The sequence below is a fragment of the Oncorhynchus nerka genome, linkage group LG21 (genome assembly GCF_034236695.1).
Source record: "Oncorhynchus nerka isolate Pitt River linkage group LG21, Oner_Uvic_2.0, whole genome shotgun sequence".
Classification (NCBI taxonomy): domain Eukaryota; kingdom Metazoa; phylum Chordata; class Actinopteri; order Salmoniformes; family Salmonidae; genus Oncorhynchus; species Oncorhynchus nerka.
Genome location: NC_088416.1, coordinates 33,669,973 through 33,695,984, shown reverse-complemented (window position 1 = coordinate 33,695,984; position 26,012 = coordinate 33,669,973). Strand labels below are relative to the sequence as shown.

General features: G+C 44.2%; 1 protein-coding gene across 1 annotated transcript in view; it reads left to right on the top strand.

Annotated features, from left to right (window-relative positions):
• The window catches only part of grin2ca (glutamate receptor, ionotropic, N-methyl D-aspartate 2Ca), a 104,757-nt gene that overhangs the window by 29,622 nt on the left and 49,123 nt on the right, over positions 1 to 26,012 (top strand). The window contains exon 2 of the mRNA XM_065006653.1: positions 13,006 to 13,450. Within this exon, the coding sequence (XP_064862725.1) occupies positions 13,022 to 13,450 (429 nt within the window). The 5' untranslated portion in view covers positions 13,006 to 13,021. The remainder of the gene's footprint in view (positions 1 to 13,005; positions 13,451 to 26,012) is intronic.

Sequence of the window (26,012 nt, the reverse complement as noted above, 5' to 3'; positions counted from 1 at the left end):
ATGTAGGTAATATTATACTGGCCATGGTCTCACCTGAGAGAGAGGATGTAGGTAATAATATACTGGCCATGGTCTCACCTGAGAGAGAGGATGTAGGTAATATTATACTGGCCATGGTCTCACCTGAGAGAGAGGATGTAGGTAATAATATACTGGCCATAGTATCACCTGAGAGAGAGGATGTAGGTAATAATATACTGGCCATGGTCTCACCTGAGAGAGAGGATGTAGGTAATAATATACTGGCCATGGTATCACCTGAGAGAGAGGATGTAGGTAATAATATACTGGCCATGGTCTCACCTGAGAGAGGGGATGTAGGTAATAATATACTGGTCATAGTATCACCTGAGAGAGAGGATGTAGGTAATAATATACTGGCCATAGTCTCACCTGAGAGAGAGGATGTAGGTAATAATATACTGGCCATGGTATCACCTGAGAGAGAGGATGTAGGTAATAATATACTGGCCATAGTCTCACCTGAGAGAGAGGATGTAGGTAATAATATACTGGCCATGGTCTCACCTGAGAGAGAGGATGTAGGTAATAATATACTGGCCATGGTCTCACCTGAGAGAGAGGATGTAGGTAATAATATACTGGCCATGGTCTCACCTGAGAGAGAGGATGTAGGTAATAATATACTGGCCATGGTCTCACCTGAGAGAGAGGATGTAGGTAATAATATACTGGCCATGGTCTCACCTGAGAGAGGATGTAGGTAATAATATACTGGCCATGGTCTCACCTGAGAGAGAGGATGTAGGTAATAATATACTGGCCATGGTCTCACCTGAGAGAGAGGATGTAGGTAATAATATACTGGCCATGGTCTCACCTGACAGAGAGGATGTAGGTAATAATATACTGGCCATGATCTCACCTGAGAGAGAGGATGTAGGTAATAATATACTGGCCATGGTCTCACCTGAGAGAGAGGATGTAGGTAATAATATACTGGCCATGGTCTCACCTGAGAGAGAGGATGTAGGTAATATTATACTGGCCATGGTCTCACCTGAGAGAGAGGATGTAGGTAATAATATACTGGCCATGGTCTCACCTGAGAGAGAGGATGTAGGTAATATTATACTGGCCATGGTCTCACCTGAGAGAGAGGATGTAGGTAATAATATACTGGCCATGGTCTCACTTGAGAGAGAGGATGTAGGTAATAATATACTGGCCATGGTCTCACCTGAGAGAGAGGATGTAGGTAATAATATACTAGCCATGGTATCACCTGAGAGAGAGGGTAGGTAATATACTAACTATGTAATTCTTGTTGCCATTCTGTATGAACAAAAAGGTTCCTACCAAGCCTAGCACTGATGCTCCTGGAGATACTCTTGCTTGGTTGGTAGTGGGACAGGAGGGACAAGTCTGTCTGTGGGGATTGTTGGCACTGTGGAAAAACACAAGATCCATTTTTACTTCAATAGTACACAATACAATGCAATGCTATATTCCTGTATATATCCCACTGTATCCTGAGCATATGTCAAATAAACATTGATTTTGATAACATAATATGGATGGAATATGTGGTGTTTTGTGGTAACCAGTCTTACATCCTAATGTAACCATCCTATCACTTGATGGCCAATAGTCCACCAATACGTCATGAAGATGAACCATTGTTTACTTGACTGACCACGCTGGATATTCATTAAGCCGTTCTGGTGGGTAGTTCACACCAAGTAGGAATCAATGCTGTATATAGGTAGGCAATGTGCTGAACAGGCAAACATAGATAACTATGTTGGTCAATTTCAAGCAAAATAATTATTGAATCACAAAGCATAACAGAAAATGCATGCAGCATTTCTTACCTTGATCAATTAACAACGAAACAATTATTGAATCACAAAGCATAACAGAAAATGCATGCAGCATTTCTTACCTTGGTTGATTAACAACAAAATAATTATTGAATCACAAAGCAGAACAGTAAATGCATGCAGCATTTCTTACCTCTCTTTCAGTGTTGGGGTTTGCACAACCACAATTTGAACAGCCTCAGATTCCCTCGAAATCAGACCGTCTCCACCAGTATCTCTGGTGTGATGTTTGTGAGATGTTACCTTACCAAATGTTATGCATAGATGCATTTTTTGGGGTGTACATAGGCCAAAAATGCTGTTGTCCACCTAGCTAGCTAGCTAGTTATCTACAAATGAAACACTATCATGTCAACAATCTGCATATCTAGCTTTTGCTAGCTAATGTTAGTTAGTTGAAATAAAGGCATTGGGGGGTTTGTGCAGTGTAGATGTATGATGCCATTGTTAGATTCCTTTGAGTACAAAAAAGACTGAATACAGAAGATGTTAGCTAGCTAAGTAGCCTTGTTAGCTAGCTTGAACATCGAACACACTAAGGTTAGCAGCTAACATAGCTAGCAGGCTAAACACGCAACCTAACACTTACTGACTGGTAAGTCAGTGGAGGCTGCTGAGGGGAGGACTGCTCATAATAATGGCTGGAACGGTGCGAATGAAATGGCATCAAACACCATGTGTTTGATGTATTTGATACCATTCCACCTATTCCGCTCCAGCCATTACCAGGAGCCGGTCCTCCCCAATTAAGGTGCCAGCAACCTCCTGTGTTACCAGTCCATGAGAACGTGACCATTTCAGCGTCACTGTTCGACCTTTCAAAATGTATTCAAATCAAATCAAATTGTATTCGTCACATACACATATTTAACAGATCTTATTGCGGGTGTAGCGAAATGCTTGTCTTCCTAACTCCAACAGTGCAGTAGTATCCAACAGTGCAGTAATATCTCAAAATGATTCACAACAATACACACAAATCTACAAGTAAAAGAATGGAATTAAGAAATATATAAATATTAGGATGAGCTTTGTCGGAGTGGCATTGACTAAAATACAGTAAAATAGAATACAGTATATACATATGAGAAGAGTAAAGCAGTATGTAAACATTATTTAAACATTATTAAAGTGACTAGTGTTCCATTATTAAAGTGGGTAGTGATTACAAGTCTATGTATATAGAGCAGCACCCTCGAAGGTGCAATGTTGCGTAACCGGGTGGAAGCCGGCTAGTGATAGTTATCTAACAGTCTGATGGCCTTAAGATAGAAGTTGTTTTTTACCAGTCTCTCGGTCCCAGCTTTGATGCACCAACAGGCCATGGCTGGGGTTGTTTTGTCCTTGATGATCTTTTTGGCCTTCCTGTGACATCGGGTGCTGTAGGTGTCCTGAAGGGCAGGTAGTTTGCCCCCGGTGATGCGTTGGGTAGACCTCACCACCAACTGGAGAGCCCTGCGGTTGTGGGCGGTGCAGTTGCAATAGAGCCCGGACAGCAATAGAGCCCGACAGGATGTTCTCAATTGGACAGGATGATCTCATCTGTAAAAGTTTGTTTTAGAGGCCAAGCCAAATTTCTTCAGTCTCCTGAGGTTGAAGATGCACTGTTCTGTCTTCTTCACCACACTGTCTGTGTGGGTGGACCATTTCAGATCGTCAGTAATGTGAACGCCAAGGAATCACCTCCACTGCAGTCCCGTCGATGTGGATAGGGGGGTGCTCCGTCTGCTGTTACCTGAAGTCCACATTCAACTCCTTTGTTTTGTTGATGTTGAGTGAGAGGTTATATTCCTGGCACCACACTCCCAGGGCCCTCACCTCCCTGCTGGCTGTCTCATCCTTGTTGGTAATCAGGCCTACTACTGTTGTGTCGTCTGCAAAATTGATGATTGAGTTGGAGGCTTGCGTGGCCACGCAGTCATGGTGAACAGGGAGTACAGGAGGGGGCTGAGCACTCACCCTTGTGGGGCCCCTGTGCTGAGGATCAGCGAAGTGGAGATGTTGTTTCCTACCTTCACCACCTGGGGGCAGCCCGTCAGGAAGTCCAGGACCCAGTTGCACAAGGCGGGGTTCAGACCCTAGGGCCCCAAGCTTAATGATGAGCTTAGAGGGTACTCTGGTGTTGAATGCTGAGCTACAGTCAATGAACAGCATTATGAACATCTTGTCCAGATGGGATAGGGCAGTTCCAATATTTTTCCGGTTTATGGATTGGTCTTGAGCAGTCTTTTTCTCGCCTCTTTTTATTTTTTGGGGTCGAGTTGATTCAGATCCAAGAACATAGAATTATGTTTGCTTCATCTACTGTGTTTGTTTCTGGCAGTGGTAACGTTAGGTTGTAAATGACTTCCTCTCCAGCTCTGGGGCAGCAGGACCATTCAAGTAGCGCAAAGAAGGCCAGCCCATGGCGGCTCAGGGCTCGACTTCCTTGTTTAGTTCAAAGTGAAAACACTACACAAGAAGTGAGGTGGCATGGGGTCGCCCACAACCTGTGGATTTCTGATTTAAAGCACAGGCATGTTAGGAGAAACCTATCTCCAAAATGCCCCCCATGCAGAGACGGTTAGAGAGATCATTACTCTCAGATTTATTGGGTTTTTATTCCACGGCGGATCATTCACTTGTCATGTACACTTAATGCACTTAATGCAACAGCATGTATGAATTATGTCCAGCATGCTCGTGGCTTAGGAGAGCAAAGCAGAGCAGGGATCTTGATTTGGATGGTGACATAAACTAATATCATTGAGTGTATCAGTTTGATGTGATTTTCTTCCCCGGGGTCATGGGGTGGGAGATAAATCAGAGGCTGCTGGGATTGGAAACATGCAGACTGGGAGATCAGTGTATGGAAGCAGGTAGGGTAGAGGGAACATGGGGCTGAATATTGGACAGTAGGATACATTTTTACTATGACAGCCTATAGCTCCAGTTTATTATGAGGCCATGATATGGAGAATAATTTCATCAGGACTAAAGAAGTAAATCTACAGGGAGGTGTCAGGGATATGACAGGTTGACAGGCCCTGATCAAATCACCAGACATAGAGTCAAATCTGAGAGGGACTCACCTTGCACTGCATCCAATATTGTGGTGACACCTGGCATCGGGATGTAAAAGTGAGTTGAATATTGACCTAGATAAAATGTGACAACAATACAAGCCATTACGTCTTGGTGGAGGGGACAAGCAGGTGCATGTGTCTGATTTGAGACATGGCAGATATGTCAAAGTCACATCCTACTAGATGAGGCAGCGTGTCTAAAGGCTAAGTTGTCTTTAAGAGAAAATACTAACTCTCAAGCTACCATCTTGTTCTGTTAGTGGAAATAGAATGTAAGCACTCTGTGAGTGTGGCTACTCTAGTAGTCTGTTGTTTTTATCCGTGTGCAGTATTGTCACAAAGCTGCTTCCCCCACTTGTTCTATTTTGGTCACCATCTGAAAAGGCAGGAAACAAATGTCACTTAACAGTAATACTTCTGTGAACTAAACTATTGACTATAGCAAGTCAAAATATTCTCAGAGTGCTTTGTTTTATCCTTGTATTGTAACGGATTAGAGGAGTAGCAAGGATCGGACCAATACGCAGCGTGGTAAGTGTCCTTGATACTTTAATAATCACTGAACACGACAAAATACAAAAATAACAAAGTGAATGAAAATGAAAACCGACATAGAAAAAACAACATAGAAAAACGAACATAGACAACCCACCCCAACTCACGCCCTGACCAACCTAAAACAAAGACATAACAAAAAGAACTAAGGTCAGAACGTGACAGTACTCCCCCCCCCCCACCCCCAAGGTGCGGACTCCGAACCTATAGGGGAGGGTCTGGGTGGGTGTCTGTCCGCGGTGGCGGCTCTTGCACGGGACGTGGACCTCACTCATCATAGTCTTTACCCGCTTCTTAACCCGCATCCGTGGCGCCTTTCGAACAGCGACCCTCGCCACCGACCTCGGACTGGGGACCCTAGCAACGGGTCCCGAATGCTCAGGACAGACGGGAGACTCCGGCAGCTCAGGACAGACGGGAGACTCCGGCAGCTCAGGACAGGAGGGAGACTCTGGCAGCGCTGGACAGGAGGGGGACTGGCAGCGCTGGACAGGCGGGAGCACCTGGAGGAAGGAGACGAAGAGACAGCCTGGTGCGTGGGGGTGCCACCGGAGGCCTGGTGCGTGGAGGAGGCACCGGATAGACCGGACCGTGAAGGCGCACTGGAGGTCTCGAGCACCGAGTCTGCACAACCTTACCTGGCTGGATACTCCTCCTAGCCAGGCCAGTGCGGCGAGGTGGAACAGACCGCACTGGGCTGTGCTGGCGAACCGGGGACACCGTGCATAGGGCTGGTGCCATGTACCCCGGCCCGAGGAGACGCACTGGAGACCAGACGCGTTGAGCCGGCTTCATGGCACCTGGCTCGATGCCCACTCTAGCCCAGCTGATACGAGGCGCTGCGATGTAACGCACCGGGCTATGCCTGCGCACCGGGGACACCGTGCGCCTCACGGCATAACACGGTGCCTGCCCAGGGAGTTGGCTCAGGTCTCCTACCTGAATTAGCCACACTCCCGTGTGACCCCCCCAATACATTTTTGGGGCTGCCTCTCGCCCCAGCCGCGCTGCCGTGCTGCCTCCTCATACCACCGCCGCTCAGCTTTCGCTGTCTCCAGCTCTGCTTTGGGGCGGCGATATTCCCCAGCCTGTGCCCAGGGTCCTTCTCCGTCCAGAATCTCCTCCCATGTCCATGAGTCCAGAGATTTCTGCTGCTGCCCGCTACCACGCTGCTTGGTCCTTGGTTGGTGGGTGATTCTGTAACGGATTTCCTCCTCTTCGTCTGAGGAGGAGTAGCAAGGATCGGACCAATACACAGCGTGGTAAGTGTCCATGATACTTTAATAATCACTGAACACGACAAAATAGAAAAATAACAAAGTGAATGAAAACGAAAACCGAAACAGTCCTGAATGGTGACACAAACAACAAAACAGGAAACAATCAACTAATGACACCTGCCTCTGATTGAGAACCATACCAGGCCAAACACAAAACACAACATAGAAAAACGAACACAGACAACCCACCCCAACTCACGCCCTGACAAACCTAAAACAAAGACATAACAAAAGAACTAAGGTCAGAACGTGACATGTGTAGCTGTAGTAGTATCAGGAATACAGGTAATATTATATGATGTGCAATATAGCGTATATTGAATGTTGTCTAAAGTATTGAAAAAAGAGGCAGAGGCTTTTGGCACTAAGGATTATAGATCCAGCTTGATATTACATTACTTTACATCACAATGAGGGAGCCATGTTATTGGCAATGGACTAGTTAAGTGTTCCCCAGATGGCGGATCGGGACCCAGGCTAGGTCGCAGCTACAGTATATCCTCCTGGGTCGCAGCTACAGTATATCCTCCTGGGTCGCAGCTACAGTATATCCTCCTGGGTCGCAGCTACAGTATATCCTCCTGGGTCGCAGCTACAGTATATCCTCCTGGGTCGCAGCTACAGTATATCCTCCTGGGTCGCAGCTATATCCTCCTGGGTCGCAGCTACAGTATATCCTCCTGGGTCGCAGCTACAGTATATCCTCCTGGGTCGCAGCTACAGTATATCCTCCTGGGTCGCAGCTACAGTATATCCTCCTGGGTCGCAGCTACAGTATATCCTCCTGGGTCGCAGCTACAGTATATCCTCCTGGGTCGCAGCTACAGTATATCCTCCTGGGTCGCAGCTACAGTATATCCTCCTGGGTCGCAGCTACAGTATATCCTCCTGGGTCGCAGCTATATCCTCCTGGGTCGCAGCTACAGTATATCCTCCTGGGTCGCAGCTACAGTATATCCTCTTGGGTCGCAGCTATATCCTCCTGGGTCGCAGCTACAGTATATCCTCCTGGGTCGCAGCTATATCCTCCTGGGTCGCAGCTACAGTATATCTTCCTGGGTCGCAGCTACAGTATATCCTCCTGGGTCGCAGCTACAGTATATCCTCCTGGGTTGCAGCTACAGTATATCCTCCTGGGTCGCAGCTACAGTATATCCTCCTGGGTCGCAGCTATATCCTCCTGGGTCGCAGCTACAGTATTATCCTCCTGGGTCGCAGCTATATCCTCCTGGGTCGCAGCTACAGTATATCCTCCTGGGTCGCAGCTACAGTATATCCTCCTGGGTCGCAGCTACAGTATATCCTCCTGGGTCGCAGCTATATCCTCCTGGGTCGCAGCTACAGTATATCCTCCTGGGTCGCAGCTACAGTATACCCTCCTGGGTTGCAGCTACAGTATATCCTCCTGGGTCGCAGCTACAGTATATCCTCCTGGGTTGCAGCTACAGTATATCCTCCTGGGTCGCAGCTACAGTATATCCTCCTGGGTCGCAGCTATATCCTCCTGGGTCGCAGCTACAGTATATCCTCCTGGGTTGCAGCTACAGTATATCCTCCTGGGTTGCAGCTAAAGCCTGGGTTCTGGCTACATGTATTGTTTTGTTTATCAGATGGTCCACAAAGCTCTTTAGATAGAGCCGAGCTAAACAGAGTCTGGAAACCACGGTAGCAGTGAGGGCCAATGAATAGGAGTTGAGAGGATACTCAACAGTAAAAGCCTAATTGATTCTAATTTACTCGACAATGCATGACTGGAAGAAGCCGATTCACTGTTTTCACAAAAGCATTTTATTATTCCTGTTTAAGTGTAAAAAATGCTCATGAATTACCAGATTAGTTGAAAGGTAATGGATTTTTGGGGATTAGAATGACAGTATTTTATCTTCATGGCTTAGTTAAACCCATAATCACAGGTGAATGGGAAATTAACTGTGACCATAATGATCGGATGAAATAGTTGGCCGTCTTTGCGTTAGCGAAGGTCAAATTGTCAATTACACTGTGTAGGGTTAAACTAATCCTTAATACTGAACACATGCTTAATATATGGGAATGAAAAGGAGATTTATACTGATTAGACTTGAAAGGGTTTATTATAAAGGAATTCTAATAGGATTTAATGTAAGTATGTCTTTTTCATGTTAACCCATTGTTGAGTACCTACAAATTATAAGGTTTCTTTAATCAAGTCTAAAATGTGATTGGTATTAAACATTGGGCTGGTCAGCTGATGTTTCATTGATGAAAAGCAAGAGAAGAGGTAAAGTTACCAGCAGAGAGCCACGAGGCACCAGCATGCCTCTCCAAGCCTTGGAGCATATTGATCAAACTGTGCCCAGGATGAGACAGGTGTAAGTCTTAGCAGCAGTTTCATGCACTGAATACGAAATGACCCATTACGTCAGCAGTGACGAGCACAACAACCCCCCACCCCACAACCAGATGTACTTACTGTACCACTATGGTCTTAAGATATTGAGCAGGGCTGGGAATTGGGCATGAGGAGAGTGCAGTCATGTCTGAGCAGAGGCTCCTGAACAGATGTGATAATAGTAACACTGTAAGTAAATAAATGTGTCATCTCAGCTGACTTTCAACCAATCACCTTTAGGACAAAGGAATAGCTGAAAAGGTGTAAAACTAAAATCATTTCATTTCTCAGGCCAGTCCAAACAAAACAAAACACATCTGGCAGGTGTTAATACAATAACACATGGAACCCCTTGACCCCTGTTATTTAGTCACATGTGTTACAGTAGTGACAGTTCTCCCACAGACTACATAAGAGAAGTGGGACAGAGACGGAAATAATTCGCTTCTCTGGTTTGATAAGGAAACAGCAGAGGACAACTGATATTCTAAGGGAACTGCTTTAACCAACTCAACCACTAGAGGGAGCTAAGCAATTCCTCATTGTAAACCCATCTAGTCTGAAAGCCAAGGTGAAGATCTTGAAGGATTCTGTTAGGACTGTCTGCCATTAAACAGAGATAGAATATCAACTGTCACATAGTTAGATCTGGTATCTGTTTCACTCTGTCATCTCCCTCCCCCTAACACTTTTAGCTGGATGACAGTTTTAAAAAGACATGGCATAATCTTTGCGGTCACACAAGGGATTTGCTCAGTAGTAACGGTGCATGGGGAAACGGTCTGAGCCCTTCTAAGTGCCAGACTGGAACAGTGGCAGAAGCTTTGATCTAATCTGGTCTGTGTGCCCTCGCGCCAGCCAGCGGTGACTTGGGCAGAGTCAAGTGAGAGAGAGAGGTCGCTAAGCTGAACACATTCCCACTGATAGGAGGCTGGGAGCTGGAGCGGTGAAAACTCGAGCAGACAACTAACACATATCAAATCCAGGCGCTGAAAATTGGAGACTTGCAGATTCACAGAGTGGATTACATCTCTAGAGAGCAAAGAATTTGACATGGTAGTGCATTCCAAAATCCAACCCCAGATTAAAGAGGTCATAGTGTAGAAAACAAATGATCTCTTGTCTGTGTAGATTGGGGAAAATCTCCTTCAGGCACATCTTCTCCCTATGCCTTCATGTCTCACAGTAATGACTGTTTGCATACTTAGAGTATCATAGATATATTGTAATAGAGTATGCTTCTGTTTCATGGTCACTAGTTTCACAGTGGGATTTTGTTTGTTTCTACTGACTCAACATGACACAAAAGTCATAAATCTATCTTTTACTATCTAGCATCATGACGTAAACAAACAGCAACCTGTCTCTTTCCCATGGTCCCAAACTACAGTATTTACCACTCATCTGTTCCGACCGGGCTTAAGAACCAAATAAATTGTGATCTGAAAAAAAATCGACATATAAAACAGTGTAAATGATGTACCCAGACCTGCATTTTCTATTACAATATCCCTGACTAAAATAAATATCCACAGTGTTTTGATCCCTAACATTGGAATAAAGCCTCAAGCCATTGTACGAGTTTGGGGGTGAAATTAGCTCCATGTAGCACAGTAATAAAAGCCTCTTTCCTGTGTTTTGGAGACTTTGGGTTGTGACCAAGCTACAGAACGACTGCAATGTTCAACAACTTTGAACAGGTTTCTTGACTATATTGCCCAGCGTTATTGCAAATCACAGTGGTGTGAGTTCCACTTTTGTTGTCAGCAAGGTCAAATTGGGCTAGATGGTCAAATCAATGTTTCCACTGTGCTGTAATTACCTCCCGATAGCTGTGTCTCTGTTTGGAATACACCTTGGTAATAGGGGGCACATCGACAAACATAAGTCATCTGATTAAGTCGATGATGACTCATTGGCTGTTGTGTTTAATTCCACATCCCCATTTTACCACAGTAATCCCCCATGTAGGTGACCTTCAGACATCCACCTCAGCTGTTTCACTGCCTTGATTAAACATGTGGAAGGTCAAGCTCTTTTAATGAGATCCTCCTCAAAGACATTAACCCCAACGTGTTCCATCATACAATGGCCGGAAAAGACATGGGTAATGTCATTGAAGGAAAGCAATACATTCCTGCTCTGTGTTCTTAACAATTTAAGGGACTATCAATCAGCCTGCATGATCAATGACAGAAATATTGCCTATTTTTATGACAGAGGAAACTCAGAAATTATGCCATAAAAGGAAAATATGTATGTCAATCAGCACAACAAATCCATCATGTTTTGACATAGTCAATATCTAGAAACGTTCATAATGCCTTTCCATTCTCAGCAGCCGTACTATCATTGGTATTCTAGGCTGCTCCGCTACTAATGACAATCTATAATGGTCCTTTCTCAGCCATGTGCTGCTGATAAGGTCCCTGACCAGCAATGCGATGCAGAAATCCCTACGGTCCTCTCTGGGAGGCAGCTTTTCAGAGTGGAGACTATATTATCACTGTAGTCCAACCAATTACCCCATGGGAACGTTACCGCCAGTTTACTGGTACACTCCATCTCCGCTAACACAAGCCCCTCGTCCCATTCCCTATGTCAGGCAGGGGCTGAGGAATGGGGACTGCAGTGGGTCCCCAGCTATCCTACATGTCTTGATAGGGAGACACAATCATGCCGTGGGCCATGACCCCCGCCAAGGAATACTGAGAATTACATTGTAATCACCCCACTGTGATTCAAACACATGCTAAATCAGGTCCCCTTGACAGGATAACACACACACACACGCACACACTCACACACACTCACACACACCACACAGAGTCAGGCCCGCAGGCGGCAGTGTGACAGATAAGTCATAGAGGATGACTCTGTCTGACAGAAGGACACAGTATCTGACCAGACATTACGTGGATTGGTGAATGTAATGCTGTAGGATCTAACTCCATTCAACTGCATTGTGAAATACATCATTCTTTCTACTTTGCCCTGCAGCTATAAATATCTGGAAGATCAAAACAAGATAAAGAGTTCCTGGTCGATTTGATCATTTATTCATTACCTGGAACATGAATGTAGGATTTATGATTTCAAACTAAAAGTGAATCCCTTAAGAAACGTTGTTACTGTCACTGTGTCACTGTACTTTGGGGAAATTGCATTGAAGTCTATTAGCAATGCAGTGTTTTTAAACACTGATCTTATCAATTCATTTCAAAGGGAAAACTGTCATCCAAGTTAAGTTACATTAGGTTTTTCCCGTAAACAATGCCTTAGAAATACAGCATGTAGCTGCCGTTAAAATCAGCCTCCATGGTCAAAACCAGGTCTCCACCTATTCACAGCACATAATACCCGTGCATTCAGACGTTTTGCCGATTCAATTGGAATAGCTCTGCAGTATTATTTCAGAGGGGGAAAAAACATCACGAGAGATAAATGGTAAATCCTTGTTCTCCATTTGTTGCATTAAACAGTAGGCACCATCTGCTGTATTCGACTGCAGAGTACAACAGTAGTGGGGCCGCAGCTGCCATCCGCAGGCACAGCAACCTGCTCACTGCCTTGTGTTGCACACCACACCAAACACTCAAACACGCAAAAAAATAGTACCCTGGGTCTCTCATCATCCACCTGACCCAACCCACCACTCATGGCCGCTTACATAGAGACACACCTGCACATGAAGCACATGACTCACAGATGAAGCTAAAATGTCTCTAAACTACAGGCAGTTGGTTTGGTTGGCTTTGCCTGGAGGGATTACTATGCATTATCACAACGTTGCACAAATGACACTAAACGGTCCCATGTATCTAATACAAATGTCTTTACTCATCTCTCTTCTCTCCTCCTCTCATCCCCACCCTCGTCCCCTCTCTCAGGCAGTAGGTGACTGAGATGGGCGTTCGTCTAGGCCACTTGAGCGACTCCCCGTGGTGGTGGCCGCTACTGCTGCTGTTGCTGCTCTGCACTGCCCCCTGGTGCCAAGGTCGGCCTTTCGCAACGCCCTTGCCAGCAGTCAACGTGGCGGTGGTGTTCAGTGGCTCGGCCTACCAGCAGGAGATCAAGGGGCGTCTCAGCAGGGAGAACTTCATGGACCTGCCCTTGGAGGTGAATCCCATCACAGTGCTGGTAAACAACACCAACCCTCGGGCCCTGCTCACACGCATCTGTGACACACTCGCGGCCAACCGCGTACATGGTGTGGTGTTTGAAGACAACATCGGCTCGGAAGCCGTGGCACAGATCCTGGACTTCATTGCCCTGCAGACGGCCGTGCCCATCGTGGGCATCAGCGGGGGCTCCGCCATGGTCCTGCCACACAAGGTCAGTGACCAGGATTGGGATGGGGGACACTTGGCTGCTAGTGTCTAGGCTGCCTGAGGAACATGCTTAAGTTCATCTTCTTTTTATTTTTGAAATAACCTTGAAGACCACATTATTTGTTTCCCCAAACTGCTGTAGAGAGTAGCAGTTTAACTGATGTGTGGTTTATGACTACACAGTCCCATTACATCAGAGGTTTTAAACCCTTTATATTCTAGTGACTGTGAAATAAAGAACTGGGAAAGACCCCTGGCACAACTCACAGTACAAATAATAAAACCAAAACAACAATCTCAACAACACAGGTCCCCCAAGGTGAGCAAAGCACTCAGATCCTGAAAGCTCTCCACCACACACACACACAGGCCAACCGTCATTAGTCTGGTGATTATCAGAGTCATAATGAACATTAGCAGGCACACATTGACATTTCCAGGTGACTTACAGCACATGATTATAAACTCACTGAATGTTAATGCTGCCCATACAGACACTGTGGGTTTTATGTGTCTAGTGGTCTTAGGCCAGAAAGACTGAAACAACAAGATAAGGTGTTAAACCAGGTAGCAGAGGGATGTCCAAATACTGCATGTAATACACTGATTAAAATATGAAGGTCAAAATCAAAACCTGTTAGCCTCTGCCACTTCATCCTTGTTCTATTTTTAAACTTCTGTTCCCACCAGACACAAAGATGTTAAACTAGAGAAATCTATTTGTATTCGCTGGTAACAAATGTACAGTTTACAGTTGGACCCCTCATGTCAATAGAGTTATGCAATGATTTGAAATGTTGTATTACCTGGCATCATGCACTGGAGTTTGGCACCAGTAAATTGTCAGAGGGATGTTTGTGATACAGATTAGACTGCCGTTAAATTGCTTTTAGAGTAAAGCCTCATAGGTTTAGGAGCAATGATCCCTCTCCCAGAGCGTTACACAAAGGGCTCAGCCACAGAGAGAAACTTTAATTAGACTGAAATGGCTGTATTCTCCAGCTATATCACCATCAATCTTCCCATAGGACAAACACAGCTCTGCGTTTTGCAAAGAATCACAATACTACTCACAGAGACAGCGAATGCATGTTATGAGCATCACAATACTACTCACAGAGACAGAGAATGCACGTTATGAGCATCACAATACTACTCACAGAGACAGAGAATGCACATTATGAGCATCACAATACTACTCACAGAGACAGCGAATGCACGTTATGAGCATCACAATACTACTCACAGAGACAGCGAATGCACATATTCAGCATCATAATACAACTCACAGAGAAAGAGAATGCACATTATGAGCATCACATCTTTATTGGTTCTATGCAAATTGATGTAGGCTGAGGATACAGAGGACTGGTGGGGCATAGCTCGCCAATCCACCGACCATAAACAAAGCGTTTATTCAGCGGGAGAAAATGGAGGGTGATAAAGCAGGCTGGCTGACCTCAGCCGGTCAGAGCAAGAAGAGAATACTGCTGCATTGTAATGTCTAATCAATTGTAGTAATTTCAGCTCCGGTAGCTGGCTGTTTGAGTATGCGGCACACAGGGAACTGAGTAGCGGAAAATATGAGGTCTAACCGCCACCCTCGATTTCCATCAATTAATCCACAGCTCAAATAGGATTTTCTCTCCCTCGTGTTTGTGAGATTTTCTTAATAAACGTGAGAAACGTGTTCCTCCACAACAGGAGACGGCCAGGGCCATGGACAGTACCTTGATTACGCATTCCCATTCATACAAATCCTCATGGGGTTACGGTTCAATAGAGAGCTGGTTAAAATGGATGCGTTCCAACTCAATTGAATTTAGATACATTTTTCTAAACCAAAAATGGATTCATTGATTCAATCTTTACTTTTTGTGTGGCCGAGATGATTGAGAGGGAAAGTGTATTTGTTAGAAGTAACCCGGGTCCATCAACAAAACAGTAATCAATATAGGGCCCAGCAGACTGGCTGGTGTATTAGACACTGTGCTTGGTTACATCCAGCAACCTCGTCTCCCAACAGCTGTCGTTGTAATTGGAATTTCCTTATTCTAGTCCACACATTACTGGACTGCTCCCTTGTCAAATAGCCACATTAATTCAAGGAAACATGTTAGGCAATCAGGGCATGGGCATTGCTTCTTATGGGCAATAAAAGGGGTGTCATTGGCTAGCTAATACCTCCAGCAGGTCATTTACACATTTAATTAGGCCATGCTGGGGAACACAACAGCTAATCATTCATGATAAAATTCAACATAAATAAAAGAGTAAAAATGCAATTATCTAAAGGTTGGCATCAGTTTAATTGAGAGTATGTGGTAATTACTATGTGTACTACAGTTGAAGTCGGAAGTTTACATACACTTAGGTTGGAGTCATTAAAACTCGTTTTTCATCCACTCCACACATTTCTTGTTAACAAACTATAGTTTTGTCAAGTCAGTTAGGACATCTACTTTGTGCGTGACACAAGTCATTTTTCCAACAATTGTTTACAAGACAGATTATTTCACTTATAATTCACTATATCACAATTTCAGTGGGTCAGAAGTTGACATACACTAAGTTGACTGTGCCTTTAAACAGCTTGGAAAATTCCAGAAAATTATGTCATGGCTTTAGAAGCTTCTGATAATTTACATCATTTGAATCAATTGGAGGTGTACCTGTGGATGTATTTCAAGATCTACCTTCAAACTCAGTGCCTCTTTGCTTGACATCAGCCAAGACCTCCACAAGTCTGGTTCATCCTTGGGAGCAATTTCCAAATGCCTGAAGGTACCACGTTCATCTGTACAAACAATTGTATGCAAGTATAAACACCAAGGACCATGCAGCCGCCATACCGCTCAGGAAGGAGACGCATTCTGTCTCCTAGCGATGAACATACTTTGGTGCGAAAAGTGCAAATCAATCCCAGAACAACAGCAAAGGACCTTGTGAAAATGCTGGAGGAAACAGGTACAAAGGTATCTATATCCACAGTAAAACGAGTCCTATATCAACATAACTTGAAAAGCCGCTCAGCAAGGAAGAAGCCACTGCTCCAAAACCGCCATAAAAAAGCCAGACTACGGATTGGAAAATGATGTGGATATATTGAAGCAACATCTCAAGACATCAGTCAGGAAGTTAAAGCTTGGTCGTAAATGGGCCTTCCAAATGGACAATGACCCAAAGCATACTTCTAAAGTTTTGGCAAAATGGCTTAAGTACAACAAAGTCAAGGTATTGGAGTGGCCATCAAAAAGCCCTGACCTCAATCCTATAGAAGATTTGTGGGCAGAACTGAAAAAGCATGTGTGAGCAAGGAGGCCTTACAAACCTGACTCAGTTACATCAGCTCTGTTAGGAGGAATGGGCCAAAATTCACCCAACTTATTGTGGGAAGCTTGTGGAAGGCTACCCAAAACATTTGACCCAAGTTAAACCATTTAAAGGAAATGCTACCAAATACTAATTGAGTGTATTTAATCTTCTGACCCACTGGGAATGTGATGTCAGAATGGGAATGTGATGTCAGAATGTAAAAGCTGAAATAAATCATTCTCTCTGCTATTATTCTGACATTTCACATTCTTAAAATAATGTGGTGATCCTAACTGACCTAAGACAGGAATTATTTGCTAGGATTTAATGTCAGGAATTGTGAAAACCCGAGTTTAAATGTATTTGGTTTTAGGTAAACTTGCGACTTAACTGTATGTACAAGACTTTGAAGGCTAGTTCGTAATGACACATGGACCATGTGACTTGGCTTATAATCAGTTATAGGAATGTTAGATCATGTAATAACAATGTAATAACAATAGTACGATACAAAACACAAGGCTTATATGCAGAGCAGAGAACACTTAATGTTGTTGGATCCAGAGTTGAGGACAGAGAGAGAAACTGAAGTGGCACAGATCTCATTAGAGGCTGGCATAGAGCCTTACCCACGGCATGGTGGCACTCACGGGCTCAGACTGATTAGAAGAGCTCTGTCTTTATAAAAACCAAGGCCACCAACAGCCCTTGCCAGAGCAGGTGGAGACAAGTATGGCGGGATGTGATGTCCATCAGCACATCTGTTTCGTGTCCCTGAGCCTGAACATGAATGGTACCTTTCCACAGGAAACAGAGGTAGTTTGCAGCTAGCGCAGCCTTGTGCAGTGATGTCATCCTTCCTATGGTTTAAGTCAACTTAACTGTCTGCACTGGAACAATTAGTGTTACATAGAATTAACTAACTGTTGGTGGGACCATGGACTCAAATCCAGGCTTGGGCTGGTCTATATGTTACTTACACGATGTGTGCCAGTACCAAATAGAGTGATTTAAATGTTCAAAGAAACAATCCTATGGAAAAGTGAGTTAATTTACAGAATATGGAAATAAACGCTCACAAAATGTGTTTGTGTGCCTATGCACTTCATTTCAAATGTGATGCCACTTAAATGTCACCACTTCAGATGTAGCCATTTATATTAACGTTTAAGATACCTTTAAATGAGCTTTTCAATGAGGCTGAGCGATTGCTCACCATTGATTGATTAGTGGGACGGCGTCCGCGCTGGTCGACAAGCCAACTCAATCACTTACAATGTTGTCTCTGAGAAAGCCTGGAGTTTGATCTCGCTCGAAGAGGAAGGGGAAAATGAACAGAGAACAGATTCCTATCCTGAGGAGATTTTGCTCAATTAGCATGTTGATTAGCTAAATTACAATAACCCATTAGAAACCTATTATTCCTTCTTTTTTTTCTCGCAATTAGAAAAAGTTAGAACAATCATTGGATAATCAATAGCCTAGCAGACACAAAGAATCCAATCAATGGAATGTATGTGGGTGAGGACAAATAGGGTTTATCAAGAAGTATAGGACAAATTCAGACAAACCCAACTGAATGTGCTTGTCTGTTGTCTGTCTGTTGTCTGTCTGCAGTCATCGAACAGAGAGAGAGCTTCCTTAACACAGGATTCTAATCTAACTGTGAGGCATGCAGCCATATATCACCTTCTGATGGAATTTAAATAAAATCTCCTTCACCATTGCCAATCAATCATTGCTAACACGCACGCCTGCCTGGAATGTTAAAACGCAAGGGGGGCTTTGGTGCATTCATTCCCACTGGGGATTTACAACCAGGGGTGACTGGTAGCTGCTATGTACTACACGACAGTAGAGATGCTTCAGCCTTATCCTCCACCTCCTTCTCAGGACTAAATACAGATGTAGGATCTTCATTTGACCAGTTTCTCACAGCTGGAAAATAATCCTGCAGCAACAGGAAATTATTATTATTGTGTGGATTATAATTAATGGACATTTTTGTAGAGGTTGATACATTTTTTGTTAGGGCAAATCAAAATCTGACATTTTTAAGTGGTAATTACAAACTTTAGAAGCGTTTTCAAACATTGAATACACTACACGTTTGCATTTCCTGCTATACGGGACATTTCCTGCACCAACAGGGTGATCAAATTAAGATCCTAAATATGTAGGACAAACACAGAATCACATACATACTGGGGAAATGTACTTACAAACCAGTGGATGTTGCTGAGGGGAGGACGGCTCATAATAATGTCTGGAACGGAGCAAATGCAAATGGCATCATACACATGGAAACTGTAAGGACCGACTCTGGGAGACGAGAAGCAAGTACAGGGAGTGAAAATGTAATGGATAATAGACAAGAAACAAACAAGGACAGCGTCTTGACAGGGAAAAACATAATGACATGGTACAGCGAGCACCATCCCCCTCTCTCTGTCTCCTACACTCAGGCTGCTGCGACCTCAGGTCGTAAACTCCTGGAGGAGATGATCTCCTCATGGCCACAGTATAGAGAGATAGTGAGTTTTCATAGAGAGAACAAAGGAATTTCTTCCACCTCACAGAACTTGAGGTCCGAACAACATTTATGTTCTGTGAAGGTATAAAAGATCAGTGAAGAATCCAGCTACGAACTGGTCCGTTTAGTACAATTTTGTGAAACTCATGGGAGACAATATGGCCACATTACCATAACGTTGTTTATACAATTGCCTCAGATATGAGGCTTACATCAAATTGTTGTATACGATGAATGAGTGAGGATGACACTGTTTGTGAAATTGTGTAATTTGATTTTGGACTGTTTAATGAAGGAAACGCCAATTTCCTTTGGAGTTTAACTAAATCAGAGGACCGCCCATGAGCACAGTTATGGTCTGGCGTCCTGGGACAGGCCCCTTTCTGCTCTTCCAAATAAAACCCAAACCTTGAGAATTTCTCAACAGAAACAAGAGGGCCAAGGTTTGAGAGGAGACCAAGCTTAAGGTTTGAGTAGATGGCTGAATCTTTTAACCATACCACGTGGTTAAACTCTTAGACTATCGATATCGACAGAATAGAACAAGTCTTTGATATTAATTACTTGTCTGCAGCTAGGAATTCAGTATCATTGAACGCGAAGACCGACAACCGCCGAAACATTTATTCTATAACGACATGAATGAATGTCTCTCTGAACTATCCATTCTAACCAAGACAGAGAGAGGGCGGACAAACTCTCCAACAGAAACAAACTTTTCAACAGAGATCCCGACAACATACTGAGCGTAAATATATATATTGATTGCAATTATTCCCGAATGAGTGAGCGTTCATGTGCAAAGGATTCGCATTTCAATTGTCATAATTATCAACTTTGTAGTGTTTCATCTCAGTTGACCCCCACTTCCCTTTTTGTCCACCAAGCCGCGATACCGGTTTATCCCACTAGGGAAACTCCGCTATCATTTACTTGTAACTATCTACTGTTTGTTTATGCATTTCTGTGAATTCCTTAGTTAGTAAATAAATGATTTAAGACAATTGATGTATGGATGACTCATAGTGAAGACTGGGTTTGTGCAGATAACCAACAATTTACGACGTTTGGAATGAGACTAACATGAGGTAAATAATAATTAATTAATTTAAGACTAAGTGATCAGATATTCATATATCTGAAAGTTATATTAGGAAAATTCTAACTTTATAATCTGAATATTTTCCTTGGTGTCCCGACTTCCTAGTTAATTACAGTTACATGATTAATCAGTTTAATCGCGTAATAATAATTACAGAGAGTTATTTGATAAATAGTCTTCAGTTTGAATGATGCCAAATACATGACAGAGGGGAAGCGGGGGCAGGCATGACAGGAAACCATGTGTTTGGTGTATTTGAAACCATTCCAACCATTACGCTCCAGCCGTTACCACAAGCCCTTCCTCCCCAAAGAAGGTGTCACCAACCTCCTGTGATACAAACAACGGTACCCAAATTGTAATTTTATATGTACTATATTACATGTGATTTTTGACTAAGCCGTGTTTTAACATGATTCACAAGGGGAATAGCAGGGTACAGTCATGTATCAAATGTTTAACCACAACACACTTGCAGCAAAGCCCAATAGACGGAGATATGATTAGTAGTCCCAGGTAGACAAGACAACCTTCAGACTGTGTCTGTCCAGCAGTCTTGCTTCACTCACCTTCTATCATTGGGGACCGAATCCTAATTTGAGATTTATGGATGTAACCCACATTTTTTTATTACATCTTAGATCTCCCGTTGACATGAACGCATAATTTATGCATATGTTTAAATGTATCTTAAGTTAGGATTGGGTCCAGAGTCTCTTTGTTTCAGTGGTCAAGAGAGGTGTGGGAAGCAGGGCGAGCAGCAGCAGCAGCAGACCTCGTTTCTCTAAAGTAGAGCAACCTTTTTCTCGCTTCCTTTCTTCACATCCTTAACCTACTTGTGTCCCTCTCTACCTCGTTGCTCTGCATCCTGGGGCCAGTGACACAGATACAGTACGAACTGTCTAGACAGGGATAAATAGGCTGGGATGGTATTCAGAGGAACTGTATGGGAATCTGCAATCTCAGTAGGGATACATGAATACATAAGAAAATCACCTAATATATGTTTTGCCCTGGTTTTCTGCAAGTCAAAGGCATATAATACTAGATCATTTAGCATGAGAATTACAGAGTACAATACAATTCAGACAGACTAATGAATTTGTGCTCACTTTAGTGTTACAATGTAGTGTAAATGCATTCAACATTGATATAATAACACTCAAACGTACGATATGATTGTAATTCAGTGTTATGTGTTACTGCATTTGGATCTCCTCTATCGTTGTGAGGAAGGACAAATGACTACGGCAGTGTACGTCTGTTCCTCGGCCCTGCGCAGGGTCCCTGTGACGTCAGCACATAGGACAAGCACATGATGACAGTGCCAGGGCACATCACGCTGGGAGTTGCAGGGGAACATATGCCGCAGCAAAGATCCATGTCCAGAAGTCACTCACCATCGGAGAGAGAGAGAGAGGGAGAGAGAGAGAGATAGGGGGAGGGGAGAGAGAGAGAGAGAGAGAGAGAGAGAGAGAGAGAGAGACAGAGAAAGAGAGAGAGAGAGAGCGAGAGAGAGAGAGCAGGCTGCCATGTGCTCCTCTTGCTCTAAGAGAGGAAGAATAGAGAAATAGAGAAAAGAGAGAGAAAAGAGAGAGGGAGAGCACGTCGGCCTCTTTCTCTCCATCGGCCCTTCTGGAACGGCTACTCGCTGCCGGCCTCCCTCACTCAGATTTATTTTGCAACTTCAGAATCATTTACAGCACAGTACAGACCCCCTGCTCCAATCTCTCAAGCCCCTAGGACCACAATTTCAGGTGTCCTTGCAGTTGCAACTTTGTGTTTTATTGAAAAGCCTAATTTATTTTCCTTTGTTTTTTTTACACCATTCCATCTCCATCAATAATTAGTCCTTCAAATGCCCGCCATTGGTCCAGATAAAAACAAAATCAGTAGGCTAAACTTTGTGTGTAGAGAGCATTGTATTCTGAAAAGAAAATCTGATGTATTGGGGATCTTGACCACTGACCAGTGGTCCTATAAAATAATCTGTGCAGTGATATATATGGCTTTATCTCTCATTCTGCGCCGACAGAGATGGCCGCCTCGCTTCGCGTTCCTAGGAAACTATGCAGTATTTAGTTTTTTTATGTGTTATTTCTTACATTGATACCTCAGGAAATCTTAGGTTTTATTACATACAGTCGGGAGGAACTATTGGATATAAGAGCAAGGTATAAGAGCAAGGTACCAGGAATACGACTTTCCCGAAGCGGATCCTCTGTTTGGCCCACCACCCAGTACAATGGATCGGATCCAAACGGCGCCCCAAAAAAACGGCGCCGCAGAAGGAGCAGACGGAGAGGTCTTCTGGTCAGGCTCCGTAGACGGGCACATCGCGCACGGCTCCCGAGCATACTACTCGCCAATGTCCAGTCTCTTGACAACATGGTAGATGAAATCCAGGGTTGCCTTCCAGAGAGACATCAGAGACTGTAACGTTCTTTGTTTCACGTAAAAAACATGGCTCACTCGAGACACGCTATCTGAGTCGGTACAGCCACCTGGTTTCTTCACTCATCGGCCGACAGAAACAAGCATCTCTCTGGTAAGAAGAAGGGCGGGGGTGTATGCCTTATGATTAACGAGATGTGGTGTGATCATAACAACATACGGGAACTCAAGTCCTTTTGTTCACCTGACTTAGAATTCCTCACAATCAAATGCCGACCGCATTATCTACCAAGACAATTCTCTTCGATCATAATCACAGTCGTGTATATTCCCCCCCAAGCAGACACATCGAGGGCCCTGAACAAACTTCATTTGACTCTATGTAAACTGGAAACCACATATCCTAAGGCGGCATTTATTGTAGCTGGGGATTGTAACAAGGCTAATCTGAAAACAAGGCTCCCTAAATTTTATCAGCATATCGATTGCGCAACCCGGGCTGGCAAAACCCTGGATCATTGTTATTCTAACTTATGCAACGCATATAAGGCCCTCCTTTCAGAAAAGCTGACCACGACTCTATTTTGTTGCTCCCAGCCTATAGACAGAAACTAAAACAGAAAGCACCCGTGCTCAGGTCTGTTCAACGCTGGTCCGACCAATCGGATTCCACGCTTCAAGATTGCTTCGATCACGTGGACTGGAATATGTTCCGCATAGCGTTGAACAACAACATTGATGAATACGCTGATTCGATAAGCGAGTTTATTAGCAAGTGCATCGGTGATGTTGTACCCACAGTGTCTATTAAAACATTCCCCAACCAGAAACCGTGGATTGATGGCAGCATTTTAATCATGGCAATGTGACCGGAAACATGACCGAATACAAACAGTGTAGCTATTCCCTCCGCAAGGCAATCAAACAAGCTAAGAATCAGTATAGAGACAAAGTGGAGTCGCAATTCAACGGCTCAGACTACAAAAGAAGAAACAGCCCCGTCGCCGACCACGAGGCCCAGACGGCATCCCCAGCCGCGTCCTCAGAGCATGCGCAGACCAGCTGGCTGGTGTGTTAACAGACATATTCAATCAAACCTTATCCCAGTCTGCTGTTCCCACATGCTTCAAGAGGGCCACCATTTTTCCTGTTCCCAAGAAAGCTAAGGTAACTGAGCTAAATGACTACAGCCCCGTAGCAGTCATGAAGTGCTTTGAGAGACTAGTCAAGGACCATATCACCTCCACCCTACCTGACACCCTAGACCCACTCCAATTTGCTTTACCGCCCCAATAGGTCCAAAGAAGATGCAATCGCAATCACACTGCACACTGCCCTAACCCATCTGGACAAGAGGAATACCTATGTAAGAATGCTGTTCATCGACTGCAACTGGGTACTGGACTTCCTGACGGGCCACCCCCAGGTGGTGAGGGTAGGTAACAACATCTCCACCTCGCTGATCCTCAACACTGGGGCCCCACAAGGGTGCGTTCTGAACCCTCTCCTGTGTACTCCCTGTTCAACCATGACTGCATGGCCATGCACGCCTCCAACTCAATCATCAAGTTTGCAGACGACACTACAGTGGTAGGCTTGATTACCAACAACGACTAGACGGCCTACAGGGAGGAGGTAAGGGCCCTCGGAGTGTGGTGTCAGGAACATAACCTCACACTCAACATCAACAAAACAAAGGAGATGCTCGTGGACTTCAGGAAACAGTAGAGGGAGCACCCCCCTATCCATATCGACGGGACAGTAGTAGAGAGAGTAGTAAGTTTAAAGTTCCTCGGTGTACACATCACGGACAAACTCAATTGGTCCACCCACACAGACAGCGTATTGAAGAAGGCACAGCAGCGCCTCTTCAACCTCAAGAGGCTGAAGAAATTTGGCTCACCTAAAGCACTCACAAACTTCACCGCCTGGAACAGCAACTGCTCTGCCCACAACCATAAGGCTCTCCAGAGGGCAGTGAGGTCTGCACAATGCATCACCGGGGTCAAACTACCTGCCCTCCAGGACACCTACACCACCCGATGTCACAGGAAGGCCATAAAGATCATCAAGGACAACAACCACCTGAGCCACTGCCTGTTCACCCCGCTATCATCCAGAAGGCGAGGTCAGTACAGGTGCATCAAAGCAGGGACCGAGAGACTGAAAAACAGCTTCTATCTCAAGACCATCAGACTGTTAATCAGCCATCGATAACATTGAGTGGCTGCTGCCAACATACTGACTCAAATTCAGCCACTTTAATAATGGAGAAATTGATGTAAAAATGTATCACTAGCCACTTTAAACAATGCCACTTTTATGTTTACATACCCTACATTACTCATCTCATATGTATATACTGTACTCGATACCATCTACTGCATCTTGCCTATGCCGTTCTGTACCATCACTCATTCCTATATTTTTTCGTACATATTCCTCATCCCTTTACACTTTTATGTTTAAGGTAGTTGTTGTGGAATTGTTAGGTTAGATTACTCGTTGGTTATTACTGCATTGTCAGAACTAGAAGCACAAGCATTTAGTTTCACTCGCATTAACATCTGCTAACCATGTGTATGTGACAAATAACATTTTATTTTATTTGATCTGGCAAACATCTGGCCCTACACCTATTGGAGAACGTAGTATTAGTCATGGACACCTGTTTCCAACCAGATTCTCTTAAATCCCCCCAAGCCATGTGATTCGGACAGTATTGTCCATGTCCAACAGAATGTATCATCAGATATGGGTTGTGTCCTGATGCATCATGGTTAAGAGCTCCCGGGTGGCGCAGCAGTCTAAGGCACTGTATATCAGTGCTAGATATGTCACTACAGACCCTGGTTTGATTCCAGGCTGTATCACAACTGGCTGTGATTGGGAGTCCCATAGGGCGGTGCACAATTGGCAAAATTTTGTTCGGGGTAGGCTGTCATTGTAAATAAGAATTTGTTCTTAACTGACTTGCCTAGTTATATAAATAAAAAGAGCTTTAGCATGCTGGGTACGGCTGTAGCTGAGCCTATGGCTGTCCGCTGTCCATGCTCAGGGCTCATTTGGACTACAGTACAGTTCTAATTGAGTGGTTGCTACCACACTTCTCTAGATAGAACCTTAGGGTGTTTTTGGCTGAGAGTCACAGTGTGATTGTGTACACATACTACACACAGGCACATACACACACAAACACACACACATGGCCTGGAGCAAATT